The sequence below is a fragment of the Mercenaria mercenaria genome, chromosome 1, assembly GCF_021730395.1.
Source record: "Mercenaria mercenaria strain notata chromosome 1, MADL_Memer_1, whole genome shotgun sequence".
In the NCBI taxonomy this organism is placed as follows: Eukaryota; Metazoa; Mollusca; class Bivalvia; order Venerida; family Veneridae; genus Mercenaria; species Mercenaria mercenaria.
In genome coordinates this window covers 97,994,054-98,017,514 of record NC_069361.1, presented here as the reverse complement: position 1 = coordinate 98,017,514, position 23,461 = coordinate 97,994,054, and the positions used below count along the sequence as shown (strand labels likewise).

Below are 23,461 nucleotides of genomic sequence, written 5' to 3'. Positions count from 1 at the left end.
GGTCTGAAATGGTGGTGAACATGCATTCACATTTCGTCTACTTGAGGACTGAAAAAAAGCGAAGCTCTAAATTGTCTGAACACACTCATAAATTATGTCATTCCTTACCCACCCTCTTTCGTATAAAAACATGATCATTAATGATATTGACATGAAACAGAACAAAAAGCATCAACATGTATTACCCTACCAAATAATGTATATTGATTTATCAAATAAATAGTGTGTGTTTTCATCCAAATTCAATGAAATATAGTCAATTTTTTAGCAATAATTGTAAACACTGGAGAAAATGGCGAAGCATAAGGGAAGTAACTTCATGTTCTAAAATAGTATGGGTTGGTTTTTCCAACAATTATTATTGATTTTATTACTTTGAATATCAAAAATTCATTTCAGCTGGAATATTTCTTAGATGGAGTTTTTTGCTCAAACTGGCAAAAATGGAGCCTAATAGCATTGAGAATGGACCGATATTCGCCTCTTGAGACAGGTGGAAAAGGCCTCTTGTTAATCCCTATCAAAACAAACATTATGTTATCAAATTCACCTGTGAAAATTAACTCTTCTCCAGCTACATGTGTGTAAACATTCAAACATGTATAATACACAACATTAGTGACACTTGATTTACTGTGTAAACATGTGTGGCACTCCTCGTAATTATCAACCAGTCATATCGATTTTTTTTTTTGAAAAGCGGAGAATATGGTTTTGGTCAGAGACGGAGGCAAGGTGAATATCGGATTTGCCTCCCGCAACGGGAGATACATGTATGTTGCATTACAATTCATGTTTTAATCCCATTTGTTCTGTTACCTATCTAATTGAGTTTATTGTAGTTATTGGTCATAAAAATACTTATACATTAAAATATTTTATGTTTACAAGAAATACCTCCAAAACTTCTGTGACTATAGTTTCCATCACAAAGCTTTCTAAGTTATTATTTTTCATGCTATTTTCCATTCCAGAATTTTACTAATTAACCCTTACCCTGCTAAATTTCTATAATGAACTTGTCCATGTTCCAATTTGGACAGAACCATTAACTTTTAAAAGGGGTGTTCGCTGAAAATTTACAGACAGCATAGTGAACAGTGCAGACTATGATTAGACTGCACAGATGTGCAGGCTGAACTTGGTCTGCACTGGTCGCAAAGGCATAGACACTTGCCGCCAGCACGCTAAGGGTTAAGTCCCACTTTCCAAGACAAAAGCTCCTGTTTCTATAAGTCAAATTAGATACCAACAAAATTTAGCATGTACAAATTTAAGTGTAATGAAACACTAAGAAAACATAGTTTACATTCTCCAAAGTGTAATAAAACATCAATAAAACATTACTGATATAACAAAACATTAACAAAATACTAACCACTTAAAATTCTGGAAGTACAGTATTGGTGTTTTGTTAAATGCTGTACTAACAAAACATCCTAACAAAATATCAAAATATGTTTTGTTGATGTTTTGTTAGTGTTTTGTTAGTGTATTGTTAATTATTTTTTTCGTTTGGGATATGCATGCATGACTTTAGTATGACTATAAAGTGCGCACTCAGAGTTCATTAATACTTACGTAACAATTGGTTTTGAGATATACTCAGAAGATTCTTCACAAGAGGGGCCAGGAAAGCACAGCTAATATTACGGCCCGAAGATCAAGGTATCAAGGTATATTATACCATAAGGATACTGTTAGATGGGGCCTATGATCTTGACCATGCAAGAGGCAGTCAGAAGTTATCATGCCTATGTAGTGTTTGGACTAACTGTGATGGTAAAGCCCAGATACTAATGTGGCACCAACACTGTATTTTTCCAAAAATGCTATCTAAATCATCAACATATACCATCATCAATCTGTTTTTGACTGTTTGCCTGCTGAATTGTCTCCCTTTCCTGTTCCACCAGCTCTGTAAGGAAGTTGTTTACCTTGGTTTGTAATGACAACATATTTTGAGACAACGACTTCATGTCAGTATTATCTCCAGAGCCATTACATACATTTTCTGAGAATTCTTTTGTAGTTTGATCACGGAGATGAATTACCACACGCAAAGATTTATCTACAATTGAATTATTCATTTTTTTGTGAAAATCCGGAAGTACACTGTATTGTACTTCAATTGAAGATCAACCTGCAAGCAAAGAAATGTCAACTTCCAAAAACAGCCGAGTGTATCTCAAATCTAAACCAGGTAAAAATGTGACCGAGAAGTCTTATAGGTCAATTAATGTATTAGTAATCAGTCTGGCTTTATCTAAATATTTGACACTTTATCAATTTGAAATAAACAATGAAAATTCAACAACATGCTAAAGGTCAAAAAGTAGGACACATGGTAGACAATTAGTTGTAGAATGAAAATGCAATTTTTCTCGTAATCTATGCATCTTTAGCAATGCTAGAGCAAACGAAAATTTACTCTGTAAACGTTGATGTTCTTCTGGAAGGCAATAGACAAAGTTAGTGACGAATTGTATTTGCCATTTAAGATTTTCAACATTTATTAATAGAGGCTGTGTGGTTGCATATCAGAGGTAACTTTTTCACTTCTTTAGTTGAGTGTATTTGTTATGTTCAATTGTGTTGCAAAAATGCAAATTTAATATGAAATGTAAACTAGCAAAGTAATGAATGTAAAATTAGCATGTTCGCCTTGGTGGAACTTAGCATGTTGAGAATTTTTACCCCAGCTGTGAACAAGTAGCTTTAAAGAATTTACATGTATTGTTGATGTTTGCCTGCATGTAAGAATCAATGAATATGGTACACTGTCATGATGTAAAATATTTAATGTGAGTTCTTTATGTTTTACATGTTGTTTCTAGGAGCAGACCATGCACCTCTGGTAGACAATTTTGTTTATGAAGGATGTGACTTACCGTCAGCACTAACATCTGGAGAAATATTCATCAAAACCACATACCTATCCCTAGATCCTGCTATGGTATAATGTCATATTCAAATTTCCCTACGGTTTGATTATGTGTCTCTCATATGCATGCAATGACATGAGAATACATTTGTATGACATTGAATGGTGAATACAGTTAGTGAAAAATATAATGTCAAAGGAATGTGTATCTAATTTTAAATAATTATGATAAGTTGATGTTCACATCTGTTTTTTGATATAATGTATTTAGAATAATTTGATTCATGAACAGGGATCCAAGTTTTATATTCTTGTGCCATGATTTGCAGTATTATTTGTCACTGTATGACAGTTCTTTCATTACTTTAATATCACATAAACTTATAAACAGGTTTAAAATTTAACTTTTTTTTTAATTTCAGAGGTGCCGTATGAATGATGACACAGGTGTTGAGTACATGAGTCCCTGGCAGCTGGGGGAGACTATCAAGGGACTTGGAGGGGTTGGAGAAGTGACAGAATCTAATGATCCAGCATTTGTCAAGGGAGATATAGTTCAAGCAGTGATGAACTGGCCCTGGAGCAAATACTTCAAAACAAGAACTGATGACAGAATGCTTCCACTTACAAAGGTCAGTCTTGTATTAATGTGCAGTGTTGTCCACAGTCAAGGAAATAAGTGTGTACAGCTTTATTGAAACCTTTTGTCAGAAGTAATCGGTGTCATAATGAAATTGCTATCATTGACCAGTCTTTTAGCTGCATTTTACTTTTGATATGTTAACGTTTTGTTTTTTTTATATTATCTTGACGGAAAATATTTATAAAAGTGCTTACCTTAAAAATATGTTCTGGCATATATTTTAAGAAAATAATTAGGTTATTAATTTGTCTAAAATCAGATAAACATGATGTTTTTTTCACTAAATGATCTTTTTGGACACTTCAGGTTCATGAAGGTAATATAGGTACTATAATTATAATTGATTTAGGAACTAATAGCTAGTTAAATGTATCCCTACATGTACCCTGAAGACAACTCGTGAGAGTCAAAACGTCGGATATTTCAGTAAACAAATGTTAAAACCATCCTGTGTTGATTGTTTGTTCCACTTTTCCCACTTTTATGAAATAAATAAATTATTAAATATACAGCAGGGTAGCTGTTATCATGATGTGACCTTTTTTTCTAGGTTGATGCAGCTCTTAAGGAAAACCCTCAAGTTGTATTATCACTGTTAGGAATTACAGGTTTGACCTCATACCTAGGGATCAAAGAGAGAGGCCATGTGACCCCTGGAGCCAATCAGACTCTTGTTGTCAGTGCTGCTGCAGGAGCCTGCGGGAACCTAGCAGGACAGGTATAACTTAATTAGAGATATTTTGTGAACATTCATTTTGTTGGAATTGTAGACTTAATTTCCACCATCTGTGATTTGTGCAGCCCCTAGCCAAGGAATAGAATCCATGTCACTGTCAACCTTTAAGATGGCAAATAAAACAGTGAAATCTTATTCATTTAAATCTTGAAAGCTTTGTATCTGATTATATTTTGACAGGATATATATCCTGTATGTTTTTGAAACTTGAAATAGACCAAGGCTTACAGCTAGGAGTAACCCAATACAACCAAAACTTTTACTTCATTTTATACATTATTCCCTCCTGGAATGAACCGTGTCACAGATTTTTGATACTTGTCTTCAAATTAATATTATGACACTTTTTTCTCGTAATCTATGCATCTTTTTAAATTCAGACTCTAAGATGATACATAGTGCTAAATGAAATTTTATCCATTAAATTTAAAGTCTTCTAAGTTTATATCTGTGTTATTACATTTATGAAGTATATAAATCTATATATTTTGGAATATTTGTTGTTTTAAATGTTTTTAAAAACAGATATTACACAGTTGACTAGAGCCTTTGACTACGAAGAGATATAGGTAACTAAAGAGAATAGAACACCTTACCAGTCTCCAATTTTTGACCAAGGCATACTTGATGCTGTATTTTTACCACTGAATTTTTTTCTGAGCTGTCTGAAGCTGGGGAAGGCAAGCACATGCAAAATTTTTTATCATTCTGCACTAATTTAAGAAAGCTTTAGTCAACGCTTCGTTACATTCTACACCGATTTAACAATGCCAGAGCCAAAGTTTCAACACATTCTGTGCTAATTTAACAATACCAGGGCCAAATATTCATAACATTCAGCACTACTTAAGAATACCAGAGCTAAAGTTTCACAACATTCAGCACTAATTTAACAATACCAGGGCCAAATATTCATAACATTCAGGACTAATTTAAGAATTCCAGAGCCAAAGTTTCAACACATTCTGTGCTAATTTAACAATACCAGGGCCAAATATTCATAACATTCAGGACTAATTTAAGAATTCCAGAGCCAAAGTTTCAACACATTCTGTGCTAATTTAACAATACCAGGGCCAAATATTCATAACATTCAGGACTAATTAAAGAATTCCAGAGCCAAAGTTTCAACACATTCTGTGCTAATTTAACAATACCAGGGCCAAATATTCATAACATTCGGCACTACTTAAGAATACCAGAGCTAAAGTTTCACAACATTCAGCACTAATTTAACAATACCAGGGCCAAATATTCATAACATTCAGGACTAATTTAAGAATTCCAGAGCCAAAGTTTCATAACATTCAGCACTAATTTAACAATGCCAGAGCCAATGTTTCATAACATTCAGCACTAATTTAACAATGCCAGAGCCAATGTTTCACAACATTCAGCACTAATTTAACAATACCAGGGCCAAATATTCATAACATTCAGGACTAATTTAAGAATTCCAGAGCCAAAGTTTCAACACATTCTGTGCTAATTTAACAATACCAGGGCCAAATATTCATAACATTCAGGACTAATTTAAGAATTCCAGAGCCAAAGTTTCAACACATTCTGTGCTAATTTAACAATACCAGGGCCAAATATTCATAACATTCAGGACTAATTTAAGAATTCCAGAGCCAAAGTTTCAACACATTCTGTGCTAATTTAACAATACCAGGGCCAAATATTCATAACATTCAGGACTAATTTAAGAATTCCAGAGCCAAAGTTTCAACACATTCTGTGCTAATTTAACAATACCAGGGCCAAATATTCATAACATGCGGCACTACTTAAGAATACCAGAGCTAAAGTTTCACAACATTCAGCACTAATTTAACAATACCAAGGCCAAATATTCATAACATTCAGTACTAATTTAAGAATGCCAGAGCTAAAGTTTTATAACATTCAACACTTATCTAATAATAGCAGAGCCACTTTCATAACATTCAGCACTAATTTAACATCATTACATTTTACACTGATTTAACAATGCCAGTGCCAAAGTTTCAACACATTCTGTGCTAATTTAACAATACCAGGGCCAAATATTCATAACATTCGGCACTACTTAAGAATACCAGAGCTAAAGTTTCACAACATTCAGCACTAATTTAACAATACCAGGGCCAAATATTCATAACATTCAGGACTAATTTAAGAATTCCAGAGCCAAAGTTTCATAACATTCAGCACTAATTTAACAATGCCAGAGCCAATGTTTCATAACATTCAGCACTAATTTAAGAATTCCAGAGCCAAAGTTTCATAACATTTAGCACTAATTTAACAATACCAGAGCCAGTGTTTCATAACATTCAGCACTAATTTAAGAATTCAAGAGCCAAAGTTTCATAACATTCAGCACTTATTTAACAATGCCAGAGCCAATGTTTCATAACATTCAGCACTAATTTAACAATACCAGAGCCAAAGTTTCATAACATTCAGCACTAATTTATTAATACCAGAGCCAAAGTTTCATAACATTCAGCACTAATTTAAGAATTCCAGGGCCAAAGTTTCATAACATTCAGCACTTATTTAACAATGCCAGAGCCAATGTTTCATAATATTCAGCACTAATTTAAGAATATGCCAGAGCTAAAGTTTCATGACATTCAGCACTAATTTAATACCATATTGGCAGAGCCACTTTCATAATATTCAGCTCTAATTTAACAATACCAGAGCCAAAGTTTCATGGCATTCAGCACTAATTTAATACCATAATGCCAGAGCCAAATTTTTATAACATTCAGCACTAATTTAACAATGCCAGAGCCAATGTTTCATAACATTCAGCACTAATTTAAGAATATGCCAGAGCTAAAGTTTCATGACATTCAGCACTAATTTAACAATGCCAGAGCCAATGTTTAATGACATTCAGCACTAATTTAAGAATATGCCAGAGCTAAAGTTTCATGACATTCAGCACTAATTTAACAATGCCAGAGCCAATGTTTCATGACATTCAGCACTAATTTAAGAATATGCCAGAGCTAAAGTTTCATAACATTCAGCACTAATTTAACAATGCCAGGGCCAATGTTTCATAACATTCAGCACTAATTTAACAATGCCAGAGCCAAAGTTTTATAATAATTCTGAACTAATTTATCAATGCAAGGGTGCAAGTTTCTTAATTTAACAATGCCAGTGCCAGATGAAAAAAAAACTACTTTGTTTAATTTTTCAGACCTTGATGAGTACATGCCAAGGATATTTTTAATGTATAGAAAGTAGGGAAACAGTAGCTTGATAGTTTTATCATGCACCATGCTATTAGTTTTCTTTATTTATCATAATACTGTTTCAATGCTGTATTTTGTAAACCTTGACTTCTGTAAGATTTTATTTGAGTGCAATATGTGAACCCCAAGATACACTAACAATTAATATTTGCAGGTAGCCAAGTTGTTAGGAGCCCACAGAGTTGTTGGAATTTGTGGCTCAGACTCCAAATGCAGTTACCTGACCTCCGAGCTTGGTTTTGATGCTGCTATAAACTATAAAACTGAAAATGTTCCAGAACGCCTCAAAGAAAAATGTCCTGAAGGCATAAGTGCTTACTTTGACAATGTTGGTGGCACATTAAGTGAAGAAGTTATAAAACAGGTACACTTACATATTCTCTCTTACACTTTATTACCGTACTTTCAATCAGACATAAAAACAGGTAATAGTAGAATATTTTTACAGATCTCTTACAGACAGTTTTTTTGTGCATTAAAATACATTTCTGTTACTTTGATTAATATTATTCATATTATTTTATTTTATGAACCTGATTACATGTAGTTAAGGAAAGTTTTGGATACACTGTTACCTTACTAGTCTGTTATGATTTGCTTTCTTTACACTTTGTAATGATGGAATTTTACTATATCTACCTAATTAAGTAAATAATATTATAAATTTTTGTTACTAAAGCATAAACAGATTATCAAGTCTTAAAGAGGAATATGCAGCAGTTGGCAACTAGGTGGAACAATAAGTTAAACACTGATGAAAAAAAGTATCAAAATTGGACTAAAAACAAAAAGGATATGGCCATTTGAATACCATCTATGTAACAAAATGGCAGTCATTTTGGGCAACAGTGACATCATCATTCATTATACTTGGTACATGTTTAAAGTTAAGGTTGATATTTATGGATTATGTTTCCTCATTGACACACAATGTTCAACTCTGATGACAGTTTATTAGTTTAGAAGCAATTACTTTTTTGATAAACAGCATATTTCATGCAAAATTTGAAATTTCTTTGGTCTTGAAAGTAGTATAATGAAGAGCTGTATATGAAAATGCTGTCTTATATTTGTGCATAGATGAGTCAAGGTTCTCATGTAATACTGTGTGGTCAGATAGCTGTATATAACAAAGATCTGCCCTACCCACCACCAATATCTGAAGAAATACAGAATATCATCAAAGACAGAAATATCACAAGGTATGTCGCTGTTGTCAATCAATTGTCTCTTTCCAAAAATATTCAGGCAAGAATGTTAAAACAAAAACACTAGATTAAATCTTAGAAAAACCTTGTAAACTCTCAAGAGGCAAGAGGTCTGTTCTTCCCTTCACTTTACATTTATTCATTCACTAAAAGCTTCTCTGAGTTTATGTTGACTGTACATACAATGGAATCATTAAACTTCACAAAAATTTGTAATTTTGGCCATAAAGACTAGTTCATAGAGACATTGTGAATTTATTTTTAGCTCATCTGATTTTTGGAAAAAAATGATGAGTTATTGTCATCACTTGAGCGGTTGTCGGCGTTGGCGTTGGTGTCGGTGTTGCCTGGTTAAGTTTTATGTTTAGGTCAGCTTTTCTCCTAAACTATCAAAGCTATTGCTTTGAAACTTGGAATACTTGTTCACCATCATAAGCTGACCCTGTATAGCAAGAAACATAACTCCATCTTGCTTTTTGCAAGATTTATGGCCCCTTTTGGACTTAGAAAATATCAGATTTCTTGGTTAAGTTTTATGTTTAGGTCAGCTTTTCTCCTAAACTATCAAAGCTATTGCTTTGAAACTTGGAATACTTGTTCACCATCATAAGCTGACCCTGTATAGCAAGAAACATAACTCCATCTTGCTTTTTGCAAGATTTATGGCCCCTTTTGGACTTAGAAAATATCAGATTTCTTGGTTAAGTTTTATGTTTAGGTCAACTTTTCTCCTAAACTATCAAAGCTATTGCTTTGAAACTTGGAATACTTGTTCACCATCATAAGCAGACCCTGTACATCAAGAAACATAACTCCATCTTGCTTTTTGCAAGATTTATTGCCCCTTTTGGACTTAGAAAATCAGTTTTCTTGGTTAAGTTTTATGTTTAGGTCAGCTTTTATCCTAAACTATCAAAGCTATTGCTTTAAAACTTGCAACACTTGTTCACCATCATAAGTTGACCCTGTACAGCAAGAAACATAACTCCGTCCTGCTTTTTGCAAGATTTATGGCCCCTTCTGGACTTAGAAAATATCAGATTTCTTGGTTAAGTTTTATGTTTAGGTCAACTTTTTCTCTTAAACTATCAAAGCTATTGCTTTGAAACTTGCAACACTTGTTCACCATCATAAGCTGACCCTGTAAAGCAAGCAACATAACTCCATCCTGCTTTTTGCAATAATTATTGCCCCTTTTGGACTTAGAAAATCATTTTCTTGGTTGAGTATTATGTTTAAGTCAACTTTTTTCATAAACTATCAAAGCTATTGCTTTAAAACTTGCAACAGTTTTTCACCATCATAAGTGGACACTGTACATCAAGAAACATAACTCTATCCTGCTTTTTGCAAGAATGATGGCCCTTTTTAGACTTAGAAAATCATGGGTAGGACAATATTTCTATTACACAAAAAAAATCAGATGAGCGTCAGCACCCGCAAGGCGGTGCTCTTGTTTGAAGATCAAATTAATGGGTATTTATTTGTTCATTAGGGTTTAATTTCACAGATTGAAGCATCCAAGAAGTCCATAAAAAGTAGTTCAACATGATTATTAATGATTTTACAGTAAAAGGCATTCCTCTAGATGTACACTATAACATCAAAATGAATAACAATGTAAACAAAGTAAAACTATCACAACTCAAAACCGTGTAGGACAACTAAATTCCAGCTTCTTTACTGCACCTTTTGACTGATGAATGCAGTAGACAGTTTTTTCTTACTATATCTTATAGACTACATATGTACCTAGAACCCTCCAATTCAGTCTGTTCTTATATTTTATTTGTGAAATAATAGTAAATGAAAGTACTTTCAATTCCTTAACATTTGAAGGGATGTGTAAGGTCAACAAGAGGGTCATTGACCCTAAAGCGCTCACCTGTGTACAAGGCTTCAAGTGTGTTTGTGTAAGTACACAAAAGCCCCCTGGCAGCCATGTTTTTTGACGAATCGGAATAATTTGAACAATCTTGGTAGAGGGTCACACAAGAACCATTTGTGTAAAATTATTTTAAAATCGGGCTAGCAGTTTCACACAAGAAGATTTTTAAAGTTTCCACTATATACATATAGGGAAAAGTGACCACGCCCTCTGGCAGCCAAGTTTTTTGACAAATCAAAATAATTTGAACAATCTTGGTAGAGGGTCACACAAGGACCATTTGTGTAAAATTATTCTAAAATCAGGCAAGCAGTTTCACACAAGAAGATTTTTAAAGTTTCCACTATATACATATAGGGAAAAGTGACCACACCCTCTGGTGGCCATGTTTTTTTATGAATCAAAATAATTTGAACAATCTTGGTAGAGGGTCACACAAGGACCATTTGTGTAAAATTATTCTAAAATCGGGCTTGCAGTTTCACACAAGAAGATTTTTAAAGTTTCCACTATATACATATAGGCAAAGTGACCACGCCCTCTGGCGGCCATATTTTTTGACGAATTGGTATAATTTGAACAATCTTGGTAGAGGGTTACACAAGGACCATTTGTGTAAAAATATTCTAAAATCGGGCAAGCTGTTTTACACAAGAAAATTTTCCACTATATACATAGGCCTAAAAAAAAATTCTTTCTTTCCAGTAACATGCTAAAAAAAAAGTAGGGTAGGTAGGTCTGAAAATTTTTTTTTTTGGATTTTTTTTTATTAAGGGAGACTTCGGAAATTATTTTTGTGTCAAAAAATTAATTCAAATAAGGGGGTTATGCCTTTAGAGCATCAGGAAGTTGATTTCTAACATTACTGGCCATGTTTAAAGCATAAAAAGTGCAGTTTTGCAACTTTTTGTTAAAAAGTTGAAAAAATTATTCTCGAAGGCCATAAAAACATTTAGGGTCGGGCTAAAAATTTAGGGTAGGTCGGGATACCGGAAACAAACAATATTTTTTTTTACGCCATATAGGGGAAAGTGACCATGCCCTCTGGCGGCCATTTTTTTTTATGAATCAAAATAATTTGAACAATCTTTGTACAGGGTCACACAAGGATCATTAGTGTAAAATTATTCTAAAATCGGGCAAGCAGTTTCATACAAGAAGATTTTTAAATTTTCTACTATATACATATAGGGAAAAGTGACCACGCCCTCCAGCGGCCATGTTTTTTGACGAATCGGTATAATTTGAACAATCTTGGTAGAGGGTGACATAAGGACCATTTGATATTATTTCAAAATTGGACCATCCCTTACAGAAGCAAGCCTCTGTGGCGTACATGCTGCGTATTTGCTGTGTATATGCCGCGAACACAGTAGTACGCCAGAGGAGTACATTTTACATACACCGCATGCTGCGTACATGCCGCGTACTATTTCGACGAGTACACAGCATGTACGCAGGAGGTCACTAGTACACTTCAAGTACGCAGCACAGACTCTGAAAATTTAAGGAGTACACTGCATGTACGCAGGAGGGACTTGTACAAGAAAATAGTACACTGCATGTACACCGCAGATACTTTGAAATTTGTGCAGTACACTTCATATACGCGGAAAAGACTTGTACAATTTCTTTTGGCATTTATACTTTGTCTTTTTTTATAAGTTAAAGTCTGAAGTAAACTTCATATACGCGGGAGGGACTTGTTCATTTTCTTTTGGTGTTTATACTTTGAATTTTTTAGGTAAAAGTCTGAAGTACACTTCATGCAGGAAGGATTTGTACATTTTTTTTTTCTTGGAAGCAAGAACTTGATTTCCGAGTAACTTTTATCTTAATAGCATAGAGTAGTTCAGATTACTGGTATTCTGAACAATGAAAATTTGCCAAACTATTTGCAATGTTCATTTGTGAAGCTTACATCTTGGTGATTTCTGAGCTGCACCTTGCAAGCAGTGTAAAAATATATTCTTTTTCATTTTGAATTAATCCTGGAGCTTTCTAACTTGGATAATTGAAAAGCCTTATTTGAACTTTGTTGCATTACATTTTGTAATACATGAAATAATTACCAAGATAATGCCTCAACAGTGCCCGAATGAGAAGAATTAATAGCTCTCACTGTTATTTGAATACTCTTAAGCAAAACACCATTCTATCATGTTTTATAAAGGCTTTAATGCTCATTATGTTAACTCATTAAGGCCTCACCAAATTAAAAAGTTGTTCATCGGATTTGCCGCTCGTATATTTTCATAATGTTTTTGGCTAATTGCGCTCGCCCCATTGGAAAAAATCAATCCAAAATTTTTTGGTGCGCTACTTTTTACGGACGTAAAAGTGTATAAATGCTTATATAATTCCAGTCCTAGATTGTTCTCAGATGGATTTTAATCAAAATAAATACATACTACGCACACATTGTCTATAATAAATCACAACACTTATATTTAGTTGCATTAAAGTTGTTTCCCCTTGATGCAGTTACGCCATTTTCTTCAAATGTTTACCAAATTACATGGTACAAAAATTGATTTATTTCATTGAAAAGTGGATGAAGAAAAGCATACTAATTTATTTGATAACATCAATCTACATTATTTTGGTAAGGGTAAATACTTATTGATGCATGTCACTTATCTTTTTTCTGTTTTTTTTTCTGTCCAAATGATCAGCATTTCCATACGAAAGTTGGTGGGGTAAGGAATTTACATTATCACAGCAGTTTCGCCACAGGAGTACACAGCATGTATGCAGCAGGAGTACACAGCATGTACGCCGCAGGACTCTGGCCAGGAGTACACCACATGTACGCCGCAGGAGTACACAGCATGTACGCCGCAGTAGTACACAGCATGTACACCGCAAGAGTACACAGCATGTACGCCGCAGGGGTAGTACACCGCAGGCTCATTTGCATGTGAAAAGTGTATGTGCCGCGTACATGCTGTGTACTATTTCTCGCATACTAAATTCCTCCAGCGTACATCCTGTGTACTATGTAGTCCACAGCATGTACGCAGCAAATAGTACGCGGCAGAGCTCATTTGCATGTCAAAAGTGTACTACAAACGTACTATCGGTGTATGTGCGGTGTATATCCTGCGTACTATTTAAAGCCCTTGATTTTAGTACACATCATGTACGCATCATATACGCTGTATGTACACAGCAAGAGTACGCAGCAGGCCTTTTTCTTCTGTAAGGGATCGGTTAAGGAGGAGATGTCGTTTGAAGTTTTTTCTATTTTTAGCTCAGACAGCCCCTGTGTGCAACCAAGCGGAACCATTGAACAACTTTGGTAGAGGACCACCCAAGGAACATCATGGCCAAGTTTCATCAAAATCCATTCATTGGTTTTGGAGGAGATGTCGTTCAAACACAAATGTTGACAACGGATGGACGGCTTGACGGACGCACCACGAACGACAGACACAGCGTGATCACAATAGCTCACCATGAGCACTTTGTGCTCAAGTGAGCTAAAAACTAGGTCAGATCATAGAAAAATATTGTTAACATTAGAAGCCAAATTTTCTACTTGAGATCTTTATTAAGGTTTAGGAGTATATCATCAAAACACAGAAATATTTGATAAACGAACAACATCTTTACCAACATTTTACCTGACCATTACATGTTCTGCCGTACTGTCCCATACGGCGGATACTTAAAATATTCTGAAAAACTTGTCCCCCTTTGAAAATGAATGCCATTTGTAAAGAGATAAAAGTAAACAATTGCTGAAAATTGCATTCCACCTAGTTATGTGAAATTTCAACACTTGTACATTGTTGCAAATGCATCAAAACAAACACATGTAACAGTTCTTTGAAAATGGTGAGATTTTAAAGGCGTTTAAGTTTCTGGAAGTGTGGCCCCTTTATGCAGTCCTTTTCCGGAATTCAATGTTTATATCACTCTACTGACACTTGTTTCGTAGAGTAATATACATGTTTTACATGCTGTTCAATTTTCATGTGAAACAACTCTTTCTTTCTATGATTGGTGTTGTTTGAATTTTTTTTCTCAAAATGTAAGGCTAAGTTTTGTTAGAACATTAATTTTGCCTTTATGAAATACGGGTTAAGCTCCAAACAAGAGCTGTCACAGGAGACAGCACGCTTGATTATCTCAATGCTGGGTAGTAAAATAGGACACATCTGAGGAAGCTGATCACTGGAGTGTTTAATGACTCCAATGTGGATGACAATATTGAACAATAGTTTAAGTCTGAGTCAAATATATATTTAATAATAAGAGAGATAGAATGAAAGAGTATCAAAACATTAACTTATCAAAACAGTAACTAAGTATAAACAGGACATGAATTATGGAATATTTCTGCAAGAAACCATCAGTGTTTAGTTGTGTGCTGTTGGTTTTTGCCATGTAACTTGTTCAGTTGTGGCTTCTACATAACAACACAAGCATGAATTATATCAAACTCGGTACAGTCAATTCTCGTTGGCTTGGTCTCAGAGGGTCCGTGAAAAGAGATCGGTAGTTCAAGCCATCAGTATGGCAGGCATCTTTGTACACGGAGCTCTCGTAAAGTACGTACATGGCGTGTATGACATGGATGTATATGAATTCATATCAGGGTATGATGTACTGAAGTTGGGTCTGGGTGACTGTTACCTTGAACTTGTCATAATGGGCAATGGTAGCTATTGTGCTTATCAATATCAGATTTTAAATTTTGTTTGTTTTTTTGTAGAGAAAGATTCTTGGTTTTACATTTCCAAGATAAATTCACAGCTGCATTGAAACAATTACAGGAATGGTATATCAGTGGAAAATTAAAGGTATGTAACACAAAAACAATTTAAGTTGTACCAGAAAATATATAAACTTTCCTGACAATATTGCCAACCCCATATTTTTTTTTCTAAATAAGATGCTTGTATTTAAGAAAAAGTCACTGTATTTGGTAATAAGAAAGTTTCAGCACTAGTCTCTTAAGCATTGTACACATTTTAACATTAACCTAGCTACTTTCCATGTTACAAAATTCAAAAGCCATGTATTCATTGTAAATTAATTCTGCATTACGCTAGCTTGTATTTAAGCTGCACAAATATATACATGAAAGATACTGATATTACACTAGAATGGGTATTTTTCAACTTATTCTGCTGTTTGATTGACAACAACCATGTATGTGTACTACATGTACATTGTATATAGCAAGTTATACTTTTAAAGCTGATCCTCTAACAATAATCATGATCATTTGAAGTCTTGTGTTTATCTGTTTGTGAATAGTAGCCAAAAATCACTAATTCATCACTATCCTGAATTCTTGTGATGCTCTATGTGTGAATAGTAGCCAGAATTACTAATTTGCCACTGTCCTGAATTCTTGTGATGCTCTATGTGTGAATAGTGGCCAAAAATCACTAATTCATCACTGTCCTCATTTCTTGTGATGCTCTATGTGTGAATAGTAGCCAGAATTACTAATTTGTCACTGTCCTGAATTCTTGTAGTGATCTATGTGTGAATAGTAGCCAAAAATCACTAATTCATCACTGTCCTGAATTCTTGTGATGCTCTATGTGTGAATAGTGGCCAAAATCACTAATTCATCACTGCCCTGAATTCTTGTGATGCTGTATGTGTGAATAGCGGCCAAAATCACTAATTCATTACTGTCCTGAATTCTTGTGATGCTCTATGTGCGAATAGTGGCCAAAATCACAAAGTCATCACTGTCCTGAATTCTTGTGATGCTCTGTGTGTGAATAGTAGCCAAAAATGTAAAATGATCATTATTTCACAGCTTGTCTGAATTCTTGTAAAACAGTCAATGCATTTAATTCATAACTGTTTTGAGTTCTTGTGTTACTCTCTTTCTGAAACAGTTGTCATCGCCACCCCACCCACCCCCACCCCCATCACCCCCGGAAAAAAATTAAAAAAAAAAATTATATAATAATGATAATAATTGCTGTTTTGAATTCTTGTATTGCTCTATTTGTGAACATTAACCATATGAGCCGTGCCATGAGAAAACAAACATAGTGGGTATGCGACCAGCATGGATCTAGACCAGCCTGCGCATCTGCGCAGTCTGGTCAGGCTCCATGCTGTTCGCTTTTAAAGCCTATTGGAATTGGAGAAACTATTAGCGAACAGCATGGATCCTGACCAGACTGCGCGAATGCGCAGGCTGGTCTGGATCCATGCTGGTCGCATACCCACTATGTTGGTTTTCCCATGGCACGGCTCAATTATAATAAAATAAATTAGTCACTAATTCACAACAGTAACTGTTGCTGTTTTGAATTATCTTGTTGCTTTAATTGTGAATGTTAGCAAAAAAGAACATCAAGAATATTTCCAATTTACTCTCTTTTATCCTACTGAGAATTTGTTTGTGTATTAAAGGTGCCAGAGTATATACATGAAGGCCTGGAAAATGCTGCTGAGGCCTTTGTCAACATGATGACAAGTGTGAAACAAGAGAAAGTTGGTAAACAGATGGTCCATGTAGATTCTTGACAGCCCACATAATAGGAATTTGCTCAACTGTTAGAACCAACAGTTATACGTGACAAAATGCATTATAACTGTGAAGGATATTTTAGTTGCGTGACTTTGCTAGTTATTACAGAATGCCAGCTAGGACTGCTTGTGTGTATAGGACATTGTTACTGTTCAGGTCCTGTCTCCCATTTCTGTCTCATTTGATGGACACCAGCATTGCTATGACAGTATACTGTAAAACACCAATCATTCAAGATCCCCTGGGGACGAGGAAAATGCTGGAGCTATCAGTGGTTCTGAGCGATTCATTTATGGGACCCAAACGTATATTTAGACCGACTAACGTTACAACTATAAGTTCAAACATTCTTTGTTTACACATTCTCATTTAAAGGATTTACAATTCTTGTTATGGTGCAGCAGTGACATTTCAGAATACGCACATAACAAACATTAGCTCGTAATTAGAGTCTTGATTTTACAAACCAGATTACCAAGTAAATAAATAATGTATTTCATTCAATGTAAACAAGTTATAATTAAAAGTCTTTTTCTCTAGCCTTTTATCAATACAAGACAACTCTGACTCTCACCTGACCTAGTTCTTAACCTAGATATCCTAGTATATAATTAGGCCTAGATTTCATAGAGACAGACATTTTGACCATGTTTTATGTAAATCAGGTAGATCATTAACCAGGTTTTTCAATTATTCATTATTGACCTAGTGACATAGTAAGGATTTTTTGTCGAATTAGAATATTTTTTTCTGTGGACTTAGAATTTAGGGTCAAAGGTCATACCTTTGGGCATATATTGCTCGGCATTGTGGTGCTCTTGTGTACACTTTGCTAGAGTTTGCCAAAAGTAGGAATGAACAAATGAATACACAAGAGTGACAAAGATATGTTTTATTATATACAGAAAATATAAGGAAAACAGCCGGGACATCATTTATTGGACAAGTTAGCCCAGGTGCTTGAGCGTGGTGGGAGACATAAATATCAGCAGGTATTGATGCAGACTGCAACAATCTACATTGCAACCCTCCCCTCCCCGTCCCCCTCTGCCAGTGCCGCATCCCCAGCTAAAAAAACATTACGCACACACACACACATTCGCCCTTCTTTTCCTTCCCTCCCGCCCCTTCACATGCCCCAACCCCAACTTCCCCGCCCCCCTACCCCAAAAAAAAGAAGAGATTTTTAAATATGCTTTCCTTTGAATTTCATATTGCCCTGCTTGGTGGAGAAGCTCATGTTTAAAATTCCAATCTTTCTTCAGCAAGAGCTGTCAGAGGATGGCAAAGCTCCACTATTCAACAGCCTTGTCAATAAAGAATTTACTGTATGAACACAAGTTGAAAAAGAGGCATAATTTTATAAAAATGCAAAACAAGAGTTATAGAGCCTGTACAGTGCTTGTCAGTTCATTTTAATGGAAATGTGTGTGACAATTCAGTCTGCTCCCATGAGTGGGTAATTTTGTTAACATGCAAAATGAGTGTGGGAAGCTATTCAGTGGATGACAGATCATCACAGTGGACAAGTGTGTAACATTTTAATTCAGTATTGGGATACCAAGTTGAACAAGAGCTGTCCATAAGACAGCGCGCTCGACTTTTCTCAACGCTTGACTCTGAATTAGAGCTTTGCCAGTAAAAAAATTCCAAGTTAAAAAGGGACATAACTCTGTCAAAATTCAAATCAGAGTAATGGGGATTGTTTCTCCTGGTGTAGATTTTGATAGTAAATAACTATTTTAAGTTTCCAGTCAAAAGCTTTTATAGTAACAGAGTTATTTGACTTTATCAAAAATTTTAACAAAACATATTATGTTAAAAAGGGACATTACTCTGTCAAAATTCAAACCAGAGTAATGGGGATTGTTTCTCCTGGTGTAGACTTTGATAGTAAATAACTATTTTAAGTTTCCAGTCAAAAGCTTTTATAGTAACAGAGTTATTTGACTTTATCAAAAATTTTAACAAAACATTTTATGTTAAAAAGGGGCATAATTCTGTCAAAATTCAAATCAGAGTAATTGGGATTGTTTCTCCTGGTGTAGACTTTGATGGTAAATAAGTATTTTAAGTTTCAAGTCAATAGCTTTGATAGTAACAGAGTTATTTGACTTTATCAAAAATTTTAACAAAACATTTTATGTTAAAAAGGGGCATAATTCTGTCAAAATTCAAATCAGAGTTATGGGGATTGTTTCTCCTGGTGTAGACTTTGATAGTTAATAAGTATTTTAAATTTCAAGTCAATAGCTTTGATAGTAACAGAGACATTTGACTATCAAAAACTTTAACCAACACCGAAGCCGACACAGTGGAGAGTGCAATAGCTCTACTTTTTCTTCAAAAAGTCAAGCTAAAAAGGGGCAATTTCAATCCATTCCCATAAACAGGTACTGAGATACCAACTTACATTAAATAAGCTGACAAAATTTTTTTCAAAATGGGGCATAACTTTTTTTTTAAAAAGCAAAAAGAGTTACAGAGCCTCTGCACTACAAGTCAGTTCACCAAGGTGGATAATAGACTGAAGGTTCAATCCATTCCCACAAGTGGTTACTGCGATACCAGCTCACATACAAAAACTTTACCAAATCTGGGCATTGATGCACATGAAGACGAATGGGTAAGTGTAGTAATATAACCTACCTGTATTCTTCGAATAGTCAAGCTGTAAACAAAATCAAAGAGGGGATTTGTCAACCATTGTCAGATTGAACAGGGACGGTTGAATTTTGTTTCAATTGTATTTGTATTTGTATTTCAATGATAACACACTGAATATAAAAAGTCAATAGCAAAGGCAATGTTCCTTTATTCAATTTCCAAATCTTTGTCCATAAGTATTTGTGCACTAAGAATGTAGTGGAGAGGATAATATTGCAAGATTTGACAACCGAAACAGGGCACTTTGGTACAGTGAAATTGGCTTAATGCCAGGAAATAAAATAGTGAAAAAGGTGTATCTTCAAAAATATTTATTTCAGTATTAAGGTCATATACATTATAACAACTGACAATAATATATTCTGTAGCTGTTCTGAATCTTGCATTTTGCAAAGAAGGCATCTATTTATAGTGACCGACATAAGGACGGATGGAGTGGACTCAAGTATAGCCCCCAGATACTAGTATCTGGGGGCTATAATGTTGCATTATTCTACACATTTTTTAGCCCTTACCTACTTCAATTTTACACTAAAAATCCAAGATGAAGACATATATTTTCTCTAGAAAAGATCAAATTTTACAAATATGCCAAAACCAGAATTTTGGGGAAAAAAACATGAACCAGTGAACCAATATGACAACTGACAATTAGACAGGAATTTAAATATTGGCATATAAGATTCAAGTAGTACAAACAGTAATAGTGGTAAAATGACATTCTTTATTATGCAACTGACAGCAAGTCATAAACAAGGGCTATCACCATAGGCGACTCTTACCCCACTACCACCCATCCCCTAAAAATACTTGTTCGACTGCACTGACGAGTTCAGTCTATGTAACATCTATTCAAGTTTTAGACTAATAACATCTGGAAACTGCTTAAATTTTTATAAAGATAACATGAGAAAACAAACAAAGGGAGATAATTTCATAGTTACTGGAGACAGAGTTTCAGTTTGCACTTTTCACTGCTATCTGTCCTTGCATCATTAGGTATTTGCCTCAAATTAATGTTTTATGAAATATGTAAAGAAAAGAAACAAAGTAAGACATATTTTTATCATTATTCAAGATAGAGTCAAACTTTCTTTTGCAACCTTTGCTTTCTCTTCCTAAAGAGATTCCAGTGAAAATGATTATCTTTAAGTGTAGATATGTGTTCTGTCCAGAACATTATAAATTCGGAGCTAGAGTCAATGATGCTCAATCAAGTGGTGTTTCACTGAAACTAAGCTAAACGAAAAAAATATCAGAAAGTCTTATGATAATTCTATAACAACGAAAAATTCTTAACAGTTATGCATGAAATATATATCTACAAATCTCTCAATATTAATAAAATATATAAATAGAAAATAATTATCTACTTTCTAAAAGTCAAAAATTATTTCCTTTCACAAGTAGTATACAAATTAAAGGGAATGCCTCCAGGTATGTACCACACTATCAGAAATAAGCATTACTGCAGTTGATATTTTACGAGTAGTGTATAAAGCACAATTAACTTCAGTCAATTTTTTCAGTGCGCCTAAAACAGAGTCGGTAGCTTTTTTTCATTTTATGGACTAAATACATGCTTTTATAAATACAAACCAGAATTTGACTGAAGCACTGTTTTGACCATGTATTTACAAGAACTATCTAGTGCAAGTTTTTTCTTATTTTGAAAATTTGACATAAATCTGGAGGCAAACTCATTAACCTTTACCCTGCTAAATTTCTAAAATGGATTGGTCCATTATTCAATTTGGGCAGTACCACTTATTATTCAAAGGGGTGTTCACTGAAAATTTACTGACTGAATGGCGAACAGTACAAAATCATTTGCCACCAGCATGCTAAAGGTTAACAATGGTTAATAGACTTGTACCTAATTATGCATATATCAGGAACATTGTAATGATTCTGACAAAACTTGTCAGAAATTGTAAAAAAGTAAAATAAAACACAACTAGAGCTATCACTAAAGGTGATGAATGTACCCCCCGCATGCACTGACACAGTACATTGCAATTTGACGCACACAAGACTGCATAATTATGTGGACTGTATGTATATAGACTGTATGTATACAGTATAGTAACAAAAAACAAAGTCCCATAACTATGCAGAATATTTATCTAAAAGAATGTAAAATGTACCATGCACAAGTGATCACTTGTGTGAAGTTTCATTAAATTGTGTGCAAGGGTTTGGTAGATTAGGCACGCACAAGATTGCATATGTAGACTGTATGTACATAGTATGTTAACAAGAAACAAAGTCCCATAACTCTCCAATTTTTGTCACTGAAAGAACCTAACATGCCCCATGCACAACTACTGTTGTTACTGATCACTTGTGTGAAGTTTCATTAAATTGTGTCAAGGGGATGAGGAGAGATGGTGCGCACAAGATTGTGTCTATGTATTTAGTATAGTAACAAAAAAACAAGAGGACCATGATGGTCCTGAATCGCTCACCTCTTCCTACATGACCCAGTTTTGAGTATGATGTCGTTTTTTCTATTATTTGACATAGTGACCTAGTTTTTGAGCTCATGTGACCCAGTTTTAATCTTGACCTAGATATTATCAAGATAAAAATTCTGACCAATTTTCATGAAGATCCATTGAAATATATGGTCTCTAGAGAGGTCACAAGGTTTTTCTATTATTTGACCTATTGACCTAGTTTTCAAAGGTACGTGACCCTGTTTTAAACTTTACCTAGATATCATCAATGTGAACATTCTCACTAATTTTCATGAAGATCTCATGAAAAATATGGCCTCTAGAGAGGTCACAAGGTTTTTCTATTTTTATACCTTTTGGCCTAGCTTTTGACCGCACGTGACCCAGTTTCGAAACTGACCTAGATATCATCAAGGTGAACATTCAGATCAATTTTCATGAAGATCCATTGAAAAATATGGCCTCTGGAGAGGTCAAAAGATTTTAATAATTTTAGACCTACTGACCTAGTTTTTGATCGCAGTTGACCCAGTTTCAAACTTGACCTAGATATCATCAAAATGAACATTCAGACCAACTTTCATACAGATCCCATGAAAAGTATGACCTCTAGAGAGGTCACAAGGTTTTTTTTATTATTTGCCCTACTGACCTAGTTTTTTATGGCACATGACCCAGTTTCAAACCTGATTTAGATATCATCAAGGTGAACATTCTGACCAATTTTTATGGAGATCCATTCACAAGTATGGCCTCTAGAGAGGTCACAAGGTTTTTCTATTTTTAGACCTACTGACCTAGTTTTTGACCGCACATGACCCTGTTTCGAACTTGGCCTAGATATCATCAAGATGAACATTCAGACCAACTTTCAACTGATCCCATGAAAAATATGGTCTTTAGAGAGGTCACAAGGTTTTTCTATTATCTGACCTACTGACCTAGTTTTTGAGGCATGTGACCCACTTTCGAACTTGACCTAGATATCATCAAGATGAACATTCAGACCAACTTTCATACAGATGCCATGAAAAATGTGACCTCTAGAGAGGTCAAAACGTTTTTCAATTATTTGACCTACTACCTAGTTTTTGAGGGCATGTGACCCACTTTTGAACTTGACCTAGATATCATCAAGGTTAACATTCAGACCAATTTTCATGAAGATCTCATGAAATATATGGCCTCTAGAGAGGTCATAAGGTTTT

General features: G+C 34.6%; 1 protein-coding gene across 2 annotated transcripts; it reads left to right on the top strand.

The window, feature by feature from the left end:
• The first annotated feature begins 2,064 nt into the window (after window positions 1–2,064).
• On the top strand, window positions 2,065–17,666 carry LOC123529353 (prostaglandin reductase 2-like). 2 transcript variants are annotated; one of them, XM_045309668.2, is made up of 8 exons: window positions 2,065–2,203; window positions 2,838–2,956; window positions 3,307–3,516; window positions 4,078–4,245; window positions 7,675–7,884; window positions 8,601–8,722; window positions 15,337–15,424; window positions 17,010–17,666. In XM_045309668.2, the coding sequence occupies exons 1-8, from the start codon at window positions 2,158–2,160 to the stop codon at window positions 17,121–17,123; spliced, it is 1,077 nt and encodes a 358-aa protein (XP_045165603.1). In that variant the 5' UTR covers window positions 2,065–2,157; the 3' UTR covers window positions 17,124–17,666. The 2 variants fall into 2 exon arrangements, with proteins under 2 accessions (XP_045165603.1, XP_053374179.1); XM_053518204.1 differs by lacking the exons at window positions 15,337–15,424; window positions 17,010–17,666 and adding an exon at window positions 13,870–15,312.
• Window positions 17,667–23,461: the final 5,795 nt, after the last annotated feature.